Consider the following 14706-nt stretch of genomic DNA (forward strand, 5'->3'; position numbering starts at 1 on the left):
TCTTGTTTGGTTCGCAGAAACATGAGAAAGCATGCTCCACTTAAGAACAAAACATCTCTCCCTACAAAAAGCAAGGAACATGGATATTTTCTTTCTATGGATTAGAAAAACTGATTTTTTTTTCTTGAAAACAACAACTGATCTTGAAAAAACAAGGTTACATTTTGATTAAATACATTTTTAGAAAGGGAGTATTTTTTTTCCACATTTCCAAACTAAAAAACATAAAAGAAATTGAAACTGAAATTGCATGAAGTTGCTTAATACCATATATTCAGTTCCCAATAACTAAGCACGGAAGTGCAAGGAAGTTTATTTGCTCCACAACAGTTTTATTCCAATGCAATAAAAGGGTTGGTTTGACCGCGGGTAAGAAACTATTCTTGTTGAAGATTGCGACACTCAGATAAAGTTAAGAGAAATATAAAATATAAAACGTATGGACACTTTTTTTTTCCTGTTTGTTTGTTTTAGATGATCAAGTGATCTTAACAAACCATAGTGCTTTTCAAGTCTGAGAGGACTCAAATCTCAAAGGAAAGCCTATCAGATAGCTCCTCAGATGGCTTTTAGCACCTTTGAAGCAACAAAGAAGTTCAGTACTTGCATAACAAAAGCAAATTACTTCAGTAATTTCTACACTTGTTTTTCTTAGATCAGGTTTTCAACCATAGTACCTCGCCTGTAAAGGAATACCTTTCACAAATTAACGAAGGCATAAAAGAATGCCTTAGGAGAACATCAAAGGTCCAGGCCATATACACATTGAAATATGTTTTTTTTTTTTTTTTTTTTTTCCACTTATGATTTTCTTTTGGCTCTAACATTACATAAAGAAATGCTAACCAAAAGTAATCTTCCAGAGATTACTTCACAGACAGTTATTTTTGCAGCTGTAAAGTACGTATTTGCTGTTTTTTGTGGTACTTTTTTTTTTTTCCTCATGTTTTCGCCCCCCCCCCCCCAGGCCTTGGCAATCTTACACAAGTTATATATTTTCCTCACTTACTGACAAAAAGAAAAAATCATTTTTTCCTCTTCAGAGTCAAGCTCACTGTAAACTGAGAATATATTTCCTTTCAAAGATACACTAGAAGTGTACTTTGTAATTCAGTACAGTATATGCCTTTAGTCACCAAAGGGCCAAATTGCACCACATGCATCTTTTTATGCATGCAGTTGGAATGAAAGCAGATAAAAAGTGAGGTTGTGGTTTTGTTTTTCCAATTTAGTGTAAAATCTTCATATACAAAAATAATGGGTAAGGTTTTCTAACATTTTACTCTTTTTTTTTTTTTTTTTTTTTTTTGTTGTTTCCCCGCCCCCCCCCCTCCGATATAGCAAACCTTAAGTACTACCATTGTACAGCTAGGACAATGCAATGAGTCTTGCAAAACTGAATGACTTGGTGATCTTGTCGTGTGACCTCTGAATTTCTGTGGTTGTGCAGAAACACTTTCATGCTCTGCTTGCTGAATTAATCAGGTTGAAGAGAAACTTTTGTAACTTCACATAGAAGTCAACTACTCATACAGCTATTTAAAACCTTGTACTATTCAATCAATAAAGCAATTACACTTTCCCTAGAGAATCCTTCCCAGAGCAGAAAGGAACTAGAAATCACTTGAGGATAGATTTTTATCGACAAGCAACATTAGTAGAGGCATTATTTTTAGTATAAGCCATAAACAGTGCTTTTCAAAATGCAGTACCCAGTATTTTTTTTCCTAAATTTTTCTTTGGCTCCTATGAAAAAGAGTAGGGAGTCATTACTGGGTGAAACAGTAACTGTATTTCAAGTTTCTACTTTATAGAAACTGTTCAAACTTGTCAGCCTTAGGAACAGAAACTATGAAGGGAAGGAAAGAAATGCATATTTTCTATTTATATACAACCACATGTCACTTATACTACTGCTCACTCATATCTGTACAACTATTATTGCAAGTTCCAAACCATGCTCCCAGCTGGCCACTGTTTTCCTTCTGCACTTGCTATTTTTTTCCACACCTTGGCCACCAGGCACCTATGGATATCATGAGAGGAAGTAGTATGTACCAGGGGATTTACCCAAACACCAATGGGATGCTTTCTCCTCTTGTAAAGAACCTCAGTAAGAAGCATGTTCATATATCTAGTATATAATCTTGATTTGATCTGCACAAAAAATAATCCATATGACACGTTTGAAGCTCACTGCTAGGTTGATTATTGTTTTACATATACACATTGTAAATATTTAGTGAACACTATTAAATTTTATCATTAAATAACTGTGATCTAGTTTGAAGACAAAGAAAAACATGACAACACACACACACAAAAAAAAAAACAACGAAACAAACCAGACTGTTCTAGTCAGCAAGTGAAAAAAATGCATTTCTAAGCAGTATGCTAATTCCCATCACATACTAGGGACACGTACTCCTTTACAAAGGTATAATTTAAGAACTTCAGATAAGAAAATCTCCTGAAAAATTTTATTATAGGTCTATACTAGTCAGACTGGCTAGACATTTCATACTGGTTGCAGTTCAAAGAAATGCATCTAAATATACTTAGCATTCCCAGTCAACCAAGTTAATACAGTCATGGTCATCTGGTGAATACAGGAAGAGAGGGAAATGCAGATGTTTGGGGTGCAGTCACATATCAGTTTAAGAAAACCTGAATCCATTCTTATTATTCTACTGTGATCATCCAGATGTGCTTTCTGCTAACTCTCCTGCATTGTCACTGCCAAATAATGCTATCTCACCAGGCTGGTTGTTGGACAAGTGATCAGAGATTAATAAGCCATTGCATCTCACTGAAAGATTTACCCAAAATGTTACCAACAGTTATCACTCTTTTAGCATGAAAATCATTCACGTTTCTTTGCATGGCAGACTGTGCCTCAAAAATGGGGAAAAAGAATGTGAAAATAAAATAAGTAGAAGAAATAATCATTCCTTGTATTGCTTCAGAAAATAACCAGACCTCAACTAACTTAAGCATTAGCCTGAACTATACCACCTTTTCCTAAAGAGTGCTGGCATGAAATTTATACTGATGTCAGAATATTATTTTTAATGCATTAATTCCAGTAATAGGAAAGTGTTACGGCACCTCAGTTAAAAAAAATAATATAAACTACACATGTTCAGATTTAAGATCACCATGTTACCAGAGTATTTTAGACCCTATATAAATTCTATACGAATGTTATCAAGAAAATTTGATCATTTAGAAGTTAAAAATATTATTTACTGAAAACCATTATTCAAATCTTTTCCTTTCTGAAGGCATTAAAAGCAGATAGTAATCCATTGATTTTATCTCCCATTGCACAGCCGTTAAAACAGAACAGCAGAAACATGTCTATAGTCAGAAATCACTATCATGATCATCTTACAACAACTCACATAATACAGACAATGATTTTATGCAGAAATTGCACATACCAGTAAGGTACTGAATGCTTTTAAAGATGTCTACGCTTTTATCAAGACCCTGACAGGTAAGGAATCACTTCCTTTCACAGCCTGGCCAGTTCTTTCATCATTTTCTCTTCCCATCTGATCCCTACCTTGAAGCATTTTGACCTCAGCTATTGGATCCTGTTACACCTTTGTCACTTGGACTAAAGAGCCTTCTGAAGGCAAGCAGATAGCAATCAGTTCACTATCTAGATCTCTAATCTTCTTTAAGCCTCCTCTAAACTTCAAAACTACTGAAACACTGCACCTCACAGTTGAACTCTCACACACAGTCATCGCTTCCTATGAGACAGGACTTCCTTGATTTGAGTAGAGAATTCACTTTAAATAGGTTTCCAGGTATAAGAGACTGCTCATACTAAAAAGACTGATCAGAAGTGATGATCATCACTTCACATTATGACAGTACTGATGCATTTTGAATCTTGAGCCACGCATCTATGACTGCAGTAGTTTTGCAGTAAAGCCAAACCTTCATACAGTGTTGTCATGCTCTGCTTTGAACTCTGTCCTTTAATAAACCTTGCTGAAGCCTGAATTATTATAAGATCAAGTTTTTTTTTTTTTTTTTTTGCTTAGTACTCAAACGTATTTATATGCATCAGTACTGATAACATTGACCAGAATCTTTCTAATGATAACAGCAACTCTTTGCCCTGAAAACAGAGATATCCAAAAATCACTGTTCCTCCAATACTGAGCCGTTTTAAAATACCTAACAATTTTTTTTTTTTTTTTTTTTTTTTTTTCCCCAGCTCCCAGTATGGTGGGAAATACAGCCTTGTACCTATAAGCTATATCATGATGTGCAACCTGAATCTCACAATGAGCGCTACCAATAACTCAGTTTTTTTGGAAGAAATGTGAGAAGAAAACAACAATATAAATTTGAATAAATGAAAATAAATTAATGCATGAATTAAAGACCAAATGATGCATGTAGAATTATTTCCATAATTACTGGAAGAGAGGTTCAAGAAACTCTCATTCCATGCACCCAATATAGTGAAGCAGAATTTCAGGCAAAGGCATTTTCTTATTTTTAATTGAACATCTAATCTAGTAAATACTTTACTGAATCCAGTGTCACATTCTGCTGTAAGGGTGATAACAGATTAACGGCATCAGGGACGGGTATTAAGTTCCTGAAAGAACACATTATAAATTATAGAATTTAGAATTAACATTGTTAGTACTGCCTGGCTATTGACACCAGTAAAGATCACTGATGGTTGCCACAATCAAGAAACAGATAAAGACTCTTTGAGCACCAATCCAATGCACAACCAGCTGAATTATACACAGGTGCTAGAGCTATGAAATAGCAACAGCCTCCCCAGAGAATTGAAATCTTGATCACACTTTTTAAATGTTAACAAAATGTACTGCTCCAATTACAGTAACCTTTAAGATGTTTTAGAATGTATTCTCTCCAAAGAGCAATGCTTTTGATTGATAGTTTTTATACAGAAACACAAAAATGGCATCTTAATACATACTGAAGGTTAATAGCTACTTTCTCCAGAAAAAGTGTCACTCCCCATTATATTCAGCTGTACAAGCTAGCTGATATAACACCTGCATGCTTCTAATCCATTAATGCAGAAAGAACTCATGGAGCGCTTCACCTACTGGATTACATCTTTTAGAAGGTGCTGATGACAAATATAGCAGTGAATCAAGCAATACACTACACTGCATAAGCATTTAAATGTTGAGGTGTTCGACAACAGGCATATTGAATGCAGATGGTTCAATATATTGCAATTACTGCCTTTTTTTTTTTTATACAGTCTTTTCAACCCATTGGTTGAAAGTTATATATGGTAGTTACAAAAATGTATTAAGTAAACCAACACAATTACTGTTATTTTATTTCAGTAGTTGAAGACTTGGACTAAAGTATTGCCATTGGGCAAGATAGCTGCCATCCTATACCGGTATCTCAGCATGCGAAGAGGAAAGAGTTAATTAAGTAGATGATGAGTTGGGAATCAATTAAATGGCCAAGTCAGAGAAGTCATATAAACTGTAACTTTAACTCCTGTGAGATGAGTAACTGACAACCTAAGAGAACACACTGCAGCACTGGGAATCCTAATTAAAAACTGAAGTATCTGCAGTGCCTCAGGCATCCCTCAGGTTGATCAAAAACTGAAAATAGATATGGAGAATGGATCTAATTATTAACTTGATTGATTGTATACAAAACGTGATTTGTCTCATTATCTTCCACATATTATGATCTAGAACAAGGCATTTACTATCTTTAATTCAGAATTTACCCTGTGGAAGAACAGATTCATTTGTATAGATTGCTGAGACATTTCCCCTTCACTTCTGCTAAATAATTACAGTTATTTTCTCTTTTCTATTATTATTCTATTGTACTGTATTCTATTGTATTCACTGTAAAGGGTTTTTTGGGGGTGGAGTGGGGGGGGTGGGGATAGTTTGAAATAATTGAAATAATTTCAATCATATTCATTACAGACAATATTTTTCTAATGACTAACAGAGCAGATTTCCAAACTCATGGATACAAACCAGTGGGTTTTAGACACAGTTCACGTAAGAACTCTCTCTGGGAGATCACAGATTAGATTTGCCTAGGCAAAGAATGGTTTACATCTCTATATGCAAAGATGTGTGTGTTCCGTAAATAAAGCTTTTCTTCTGTATGTTCCAACTCAAGGTTCTAATGTCTTCTAATGTCTAGCTTGAATGACCTGTTAGCTGTGCCAGCTTTTCTTTAAAGCATATTATAATGGAAATGAAGAGTCAGATTAACAGGCTGTACCAAGACCTTGTCTTGGACCTGCAAATTAGAGCATAGAGAGGTATATACAAGAGGTAACAAGACCAAAAGATGAGGAAAAAAAGCTGAAAATATCAGAAGTCCAGTGTCTTTCTTAACTAATTATCTAACCTTATTCCAAAAGCAGAATGGTTTTCTATTTTAAGTAAGATGGCATGAATCAACACAACATAGCCAGTATCCTGGTGATTTTTTTTGTTTTGTTTTGTATGATACCTAGCTGCGGGGTATGGTCAACACACCAAATGGGCAGGACGTCATCCAGAGTGACACAGAAAGTCTTGAACAGTGGGCCCAGGTGAACCTCAAGAGGTTCAACAAATCCAAATGCAAGGCCTTGCACCTGGGTTGAGGGAACCCTCACTACCAATACTAGCTGGGGGATGAAAGAATGGAGCACAACCCTGCCAAAAAAAGACCTGTACTCTTGCAGCCCAAAAAGCCAACTGTATCCTGGGCTGCATCAAAAGATGAATGACCAGCAGGTCAATGGAGGTGATCCTGCCCATCTACGCTGCTCTGGTGAGGCTTCACCTGGAGTGCTGCATCCAGATGTGGAGCCCTCAGTACAGGTGAGACACAGACCTGCACTTCCAGAGGAGGGCCACAAAAACAATCCAAGAGATGGAACACCTCTTTCATGAGGACAGGCTGAGAGAAGTGAGGCTGTTCAGCCTGGAAAAGAGAAGGCTGCAAAGGGATCTGACAGCAGTCTTTCAGTATCTAAAGGGGAGCTACTGGAAAGAGAGGACAGACTCCTTTAGCAGGGTCTTTGATGACAGAACAACGTGAGATGGTTTCAAGCTCAAATCGGGTAGGTTTAGGTTAGATTTAAGGGAAAAGTCTTATACAGTGAGCGTGGCGAGGCAATGGAGCAGGTTGCTCAGTGATGTGGTTGATGCCCTGGCCTCAAGGTGAGGCTGGATAAGGCCCTGGGCAACAAGCTGTGCATGCCCCTGTTCATTGCAGGGGAGTTGGATTAGACTGCCTACAGAGGTCCCTTTCAACACCAAGAATTCTATGATTCTATCGTTTATGATTCCAGGGAGAAAAATAAAGGAACACAGGTGGCAAGGACAGCAAGGTAGCAAGCAATCAGGCTTCTGTGAAAGTCATTTTCAGTGAGAACTTAAAGCTCTGATATATACCACTAGCCAATTGAGCCAGACTAAATTGATTGAAAAGGTGATGCTGCCACAGCTATGCTGGCTTCGGATTTGAAAAACTGACTCTCTTCCCATGGTTTCTAAGCTGGAAAATTCCTGGCTACGCAAACACACCGCAATCAAAGTTCTTTGGAAGGACTCTCTTTTCTGTGAAAAGAATCCTATTATGCTGTTAAAGTGGCTGAAAAAAAAAAAAAAAAAAAAAAAAAATTATAACAGAGAAGATACAGTATCTTTAATATATTCAAGCAGCTAAGTTTCCCTTGTTATATGCTGGAAATTGATATTCCACAGTTAAATCTGAGATGGCATGTGGATTTGTTGGCACAGAACTGTAGCAAAGCTCATCGCTCTAAAAAGTTGCTGCAATGTTACACTGTTAGTATACAACTTCATTCTCTTGAAGGTAACTACTGACCAGAACTCCCATCTTTTCTCACTTGCTTCAACTGCTAGAGAGCAAGATATACCTTATTTATACAGTATGATTATTTATACTCTGTACGTCCAAATGCATGAATGTGTCACTTTTACAGTAATATCATCCCATTTCTTTACTTTCCAGAAGACTTTAATGGACAACAGCAAGAGTAAGAACAGTAAACTTTTAAAAAATTACATTTGGGCCAAATATGATATACTTTTCAAATTACTATTCCCTTAATTTTACTGGCTTTAGAAAACATTCCAAGAAAACACCTATGGGAAATATGGCAGACAGCCTTACACAGAAGTCAGAGAGAAATATGGTCTTCATCTAATTCAATTAACTGCCTTGAGTTGAATCCCAATGGTACAGAAAAATGTTTGCCTTCTTTCAGACATATTCTAAGACACAATTCATACTGCTTCCTCTATATAAAGAAGCATGGCTCAATAACATATACTCATGTTTTTTTTTTATTGTTCAAAATTTGAAAAATCTCTAGGTACATCTTCATGAATTATACTGACAGGTCTTCATTTAGGCAAAGATCTGAAGGCTTCAAATATTGTAAAACTCTACCTAGAGCTTTATAACAGATACCTCTACAACAGAGAAAAATGGCAATGGACGTTACAAAATTTCCCAAGATGGAACTCTGAACTGCATCTCTTGGAGATTAATACACCACAGCAAAAGACAAGAAAACCATGCAGAAAATCATTTCTGCATTTAGACTCTTATTCTGCCTTCAGTTCCTATGAGATAGTCAAAGGCAACATGCCAGTTGATCAATACGTCAGCATTTAATGCGCAATAAATGCTACTGAGCAAAAATCAGATAAACATTGCCTGTTGAGCAAAGTATGCCTTAATGCTGTCAGGAAGGAGTGCATGAAGTTTTGGATCACCCTATGTGGTGAAACAGCAGTCAGAAGTCTGACTTGGACTTAACAAAAGGAAACAGAGGGCAATGCTCAGCATGAACACAAATGCACATAAAGACAACCAGATTTCATTAGTGCAGATTTTAATTTTGATTAAATGCTTCCTTTTATATTGGGTCACATTCATTGTTTTCATCCCTGTGTTTTCATTAATATTTTAACAGACACGGAACATTAAGTTGCGTAACTTCAGCGTTCTAGCTAAAGATAACATCTTTAATAACAGCTACAGAAAGGCAGCTGGCATGCACTGCTACCCAACTGCATAATGCTGTGAGGCACAGTAGGCTGCTGTGGTTATTGTGGCATGCAATACAATGCATCAGTTCTCAATAACATGTAAAAGTAAAGTGCATGATTGTGACATTTGCTTAGTCTGAGTGAAAAATGAACTTACAAATGCATTGAATACAAAACCATTCAGGTGATGGAAATGGCTATGAAAGTCAAGAAGAGTCAAGGTGGTGACTGTACTAGGCAGAAACACCATAATTCTACCTTTCTTTAAATGATACGAAAAACTGTAATACACAACTGTTCAGAAATGTCTCAGGAAACAGTGGTAAACTATCAGTAATATTTTTCTTTTTTTCCTACTAACTACTGACTTTTCATTTGTTGGTTGGTTTGCTTTCCTTGTTCAGACAATTTCTAACTACTAATAATGAAACTTGAGAAAATTCAAAATTCTGGATCAAAATTCAGCTGAGGTACAAATAGCAAAAATCCTTATGTTTGAATTTCTTAGCCATGACGAATCTGAATGATGGACTATGATGATGCACTCTACTAAGACCCATTAACATCAGTAATTCATTTCCCACCAGTCCCAAGCAGCCCATATGGGGTGGTTAATTTCTTAGTGGTGTTATGGTTTACTATGTTTTCATTAAGATAAAGGAATGAAAAGCAAGTGTGATATGGTGTGAGACTGAGATTAGTTTACTAATCTGTGAACTCTCAATATAATTAAATTTTCAAGTCATTAGAGTGGACTAGTTCTTTTTTCTATATTTAAGCACAAAAAGTTCTGTGTGCGTACTAAACTTGAAAAACATTATGAGACTCTATGTAATCAATAGATGAGTAAAAATAGAACTCATACATTTTTAAGGACAGTTTTAAGAAGCAAATACTAATAATCTTATAAGAAACAGGATGCTGAACCAGTGAAGCCAAAAAGCTTTCAAGATAAAAAGCTATTGATATCTTCCAGCAATTCACTCAGAAACATCTGAGTTAAGAGGGAAAAACAAAACAAAAAACAACAACACTAAAAACCACTGGTGATAGCAGATGGAACAACAGCAGAAGGTGAACATCAGATTCCAGTGGACGTTAAGCAATAAACCAAAATAGAGTCCACAGTAACCCCCCTTCATATTTCCACATATTAAGTATCAGTTCTCAGGCCAAATATTCCCTCTATTTACAGACTTCTGTTGGATTGTACTACTTGCAACTAGCTGGAGACATAATATAGATGCACCAGACACTAAAAAAAAAAAATATAATTCATATAATTCATATCCATTATAATAGTCTCAGTCCTTACTCACTCCACTTCTTTCAACCACCACACCATGGCCTTCCTTGAACAACATCATGCCCCCTCTCCCGCATGCCCAGTAAACTTCTAGGGGGGGGGGGCCCGAAGAGGAGCTGCATGCCTACCGTCAGTATTTACACACTACCTGCCCAGTCAGGAGGACAAAAAGGACAAATAAGTTTTACATTAACATTATAGGTTTTCTTTAATACATGTAATAGATTTCAGCCAAAATAAAAAACTAACAGTCACTTCTCTTGTCAGGAAATAAGAATATACAAGACATCAAACAAAAGTGTTTAAAGTCACAACAGTCATTTACATATGAGAACGTGCAACAAAATGAAAAATTGTCTTTGCTAAAGAAAATGCTTCCTTGTTGTTTGTGTGCTTGAAAGAAGTTGACTGGCGTCTTTCAGTAGTTCACAATCACTGGTGATTACTGAGAACATTTATTGAACTTTCAGGTAGAAGCACTACCATTATTTCTTGTAGAAAATGCTTTTGAACAGGCAGCCCTAATGCCTATACAAACTGTAAAATTTCTTTGTTGTGTTTCTTGTTCTCCTTAGACATACCTCCTTAGAGATAGTGATATGAGATACATATCTCAGAAATAAAATGTGTACACTGTATTACATGGTATAGAAAATGCTGTAAATGCATAGTACAGCCTAGAAGTTCAAAAATCTTCGCATAAGTTGAGAATTTCTTGAGAAAAAGGTCTATCCTGTGCTCTTAAAAAGGTTATAGAAATCATGGTAACTACAAACACGTACAATAAACCGATCTAGTCTAAAAAGGGAATGGTGTCTTCCAAGGGTCAATCTTCAGATTGAAGGAAGTCATGACATTCAGAGGAACCTGGGCAAACTTGAAAAGAGAGCCTATGAAAATCTAATGTGGTTCAGTAAGTCCAAGAGTGATGATCTTCCACTTGGGTCAGAGCAATCCCAGGCATGCATACAAACTGGCAGAATTCACTGAGAGCAACCCTGTAAAGGATTTGGGGAATCCTGGACATGAGCAGAAAGTCCATATTCATATCCCAGAAGGCCAACAGTATTGTGCGTTGCATCAGAAGGGGCGGCCAGCAGGGAGAGGGAGGTGATTATCCCTCTTTCCTGTGCCTCGAGAGGCTTTATCTGAAGTACTGTGTCTAGGCCTGGGGCCCCCAGCACAAGAAAGATGTGGAGCTATTGCAGAGGGTCTAGAGGAGGGCCGTGAAGGTGATCAGAGGGCTAAAGCATCTCTCCCGTGAAGAAAGACTGAGAAATTTGGGCTTTTTAGCCTGGAAAAAGAGAAGACTCCAGGGAGACTTCATTGTGTCCTTCTAGTACTTAAACGGAGCACGTTGGCAGGAGGGAAACGGACTTTCTGCATAATCTAACAATGAAAGGACAAGGTAGAATTGCTTTAAAATAAAGAGGATGTATAGTCAATGAATGTACAGATGTTAAAATTATAAAGTACACCAGAGAGTTTGGCTAAGCAGTTATTATACCAAAAGAGAATAGACAGAATGCTTACCCATATCCTAGGCTCTCTACAAAACTTCAGAATAGAGGATCTCCTGAAGAGATCCTTCCCCACTGGTAGTCAGCTCTTAAATGGGTCAAGGAGAGGTGGAGCCAGGCTCCACCCCTTCCAGCAGCACAGGTGATCAATCAAAGGTTCAGGCCGTGATTCAGCATTTCCCATACAGAGGGAAAATTTAGGTTTCATTTTAGAAAGAAATTCTTAGAGGATGATGAGGCCCTGGCACAGCTGCCCAGAGAAGCTATGGATGCTCTATCCCTGGAGGTGCTCAGTGCCAGGTTGGATGGGTTTCTGGGCAGCTTGACCTGGAGGATGGCAGCAGGGAGTAGGAAATAAATCTTTGAGGTCCCTTCCAACCCTAGGATGGTATGATTCTATGACTCTATGAGCCCTTGATACTAAGCAAGGAAGGAAAAAGGGGCTTCACTAGTAAACTGCTTACTAGAAGTAAGCAGTGCAATTAACATTTATGATGATTATTGTGTCAAGCTTCCATTCTCAGTATAACTGTGAGAACAGTGTCTATGTAGAGTTTATTATTTAAACATGTAAAACTGTACAACACACAAAACTACCTGATCTTCTCTCAGAGGAACCTTTTATTTAAAGAGTGAAGTGGTAACTTTATATATACTGATCTGAGAAAACACCCAAATAACAAATACCTTACTAAAGTTTTGCAAGGTTCATGGAAACAACCAGGATTTGTATATACATAATTTGGATATAGGCCATTAACTAACTATCCAGAGAGTTAATCAAGAGAGAACACTTATAGCAGAACAAGATTGCTGTTATATAATACACTAGAGCTGTAAACAATGGAAATGAACATTGTTACCAAACAGTATAAATAATTCAAGACTTCTGGAAGTGAAATTAATCTACATACCATTTGATGCACACAGAACTACCAACTCAGACAATAAAAAAAAGTAAGGGAAAAACATACAGGTAATTAAAATTATACTTTCCAAGACAGAATACACTTAGCTCGGTAGTCCTAGTAGTAAGTAAAGAAATAAATACAAATGAAATTCTATTATATGCATGTAGATTTCTTTTTTTGTTTGTTTGGTTGTTTGGTTGTTTTTTTTTAAGGATTTTTTTTTTCCTTCTGGTGTGACTGGAAACACAATCTGCTGGATCCATCAACATCTACCTGATCAACTCCTCAGCTCTTTGAAACTTCAGTGCTATATTGGGAACTATTTTCACAGGGATGGAAACAATCTGATTTGCCAGTATTGGAGATGAGCGTTCTTCGTAAAGCCTCCAGTGCCTGGAAGTCCAAGATGAAGTCTCAATATTGTACTTCAAAGGAAAAATATATTAATGATGTCTTAACCTGTCCTTTGAAACTGAATCTCTATATCCAATTCCATCTAGCAAGGCTAATTGCATAGTATGCAAGAGAACTACTATTATTTCAATATAACCCACCATAGAGAAATGATGAAAGCTCGTACACTGTTGTAACAAGCTTTACATACAGAGCACTACAAACACAGCATCAAAAGTAAGTATCTTGTACAGGTGAAACAGAAGAAGTTCATAAGTTATCTTTGTAACCTTAGTAATTACATTTAAATATCAGCTGCTTTATCCTGAAAAGAAAACCTTGGGATAAATAATAAATAAATAGATTCAAATACGAAAACTGTATGTGATTCCATGGTCATCTGTTACTTTGTTAATATACATCTTTCATTATCATCACTTACTTGCTATTTATATAAAAATCTCCTTATTCTCCCTATTTTACAATTTCATGTAATATGTGTCCATATTGCAAATTGATTAAAGATACAGTAGAAAAAAATATGAAAATACAAGATGATAAGTAAATTTCATTGTAATAAACATACCAATGTTATCTTTTTCTTTAAAGACCTATTTAAGATTGTCTATCTACCCAGAACCCCCTGCCACACACTTAAAACTCCTCTACAATTCCTTGCCATGTAATGCGCACTAACTTGATTATTTAACATTAAATATTCATGTCAAGTTAGAAACCCAGGGTTTATGTTTTAAAAGAGTAGTCGTAACAGTTTTGGAAGTGAAACACTGAAGAACCAGAAAGTGTGTTATTTTGTTAGATTTCTTCACTAGGTTACTTCTGAACAGTAATTTGGATAACTCTTACTATGTTAAACAACTACATTAAAAAAAAACAAACAAACAACAACAAAAAAATAACAAAAAACAAACAAACAACACAAGATGACTGCTTTGGAAACAACTAGAAGTTTTAAAGCAAAAGCAAGAAAATTCCTACTCCTCATCAACACAATTCATACTGTTCATCAGTTCCACGGTTTCTGCCAGTGCAAAAGTAAACGATAAATACTGGGACCCAAGTTAGAAAACAGTTAAGCATATCCCCATATTTTCAGAGTTTAACATATGCTTAAAAGCATTCTGGAATCAGTGTGAGACCTGACAGTTTTCCCCTGAGATGCTGGAAGCCAGGAAAAGGTCTTCAATCTTCCTGAAGCTACAAATAAAGTGTTCAGCTAAAAATCAAACGCTAATACCTTTTACAGAACTAAACACTGCAACTTTTACCGAACTGCACTCACATAGATTTCTTACAAAGGAGTGAACAGGTACAGTTATCTTAGTTACGTACACCAATGTTTTATGTTACTGGTGATTAAACATCATGTAGAATTTTATTCAAAAAGCAACAACTTAACTAAAGTCATAAGGGCTTATACAACACAAAGATCCAGTTCCATGCAACGTATAATGGATTCAAAATAGCTTTGGCCACATGTG

At 36.4% G+C, this 14706-nt stretch overlaps 1 protein-coding gene across 1 annotated transcript in view; it reads right to left on the minus strand.

Annotated features, from left to right (window-relative positions):
- The window catches only part of ROBO1 (roundabout guidance receptor 1), a 130649-nt gene extending 118700 nt beyond the window's left edge, over positions 1 to 11949 (minus strand). The window contains exon 1 of the mRNA XM_042867424.1: positions 11914 to 11949. Within this exon, the coding sequence (XP_042723358.1) occupies positions 11914 to 11917 (4 nt within the window). The 5' untranslated portion in view covers positions 11918 to 11949. The remainder of the gene's footprint in view (positions 1 to 11913) is intronic.
- Positions 11950 to 14706: the final 2757 nt, after the last annotated feature.

This window comes from Lagopus leucura, unplaced genomic scaffold (assembly GCF_019238085.1).
Source record: "Lagopus leucura isolate 7727_CA_CO unplaced genomic scaffold, USGS_WTPT01 Super-Scaffold_100001, whole genome shotgun sequence".
Classification (NCBI taxonomy): Eukaryota; Metazoa; Chordata; class Aves; order Galliformes; family Phasianidae; genus Lagopus; species Lagopus leucura.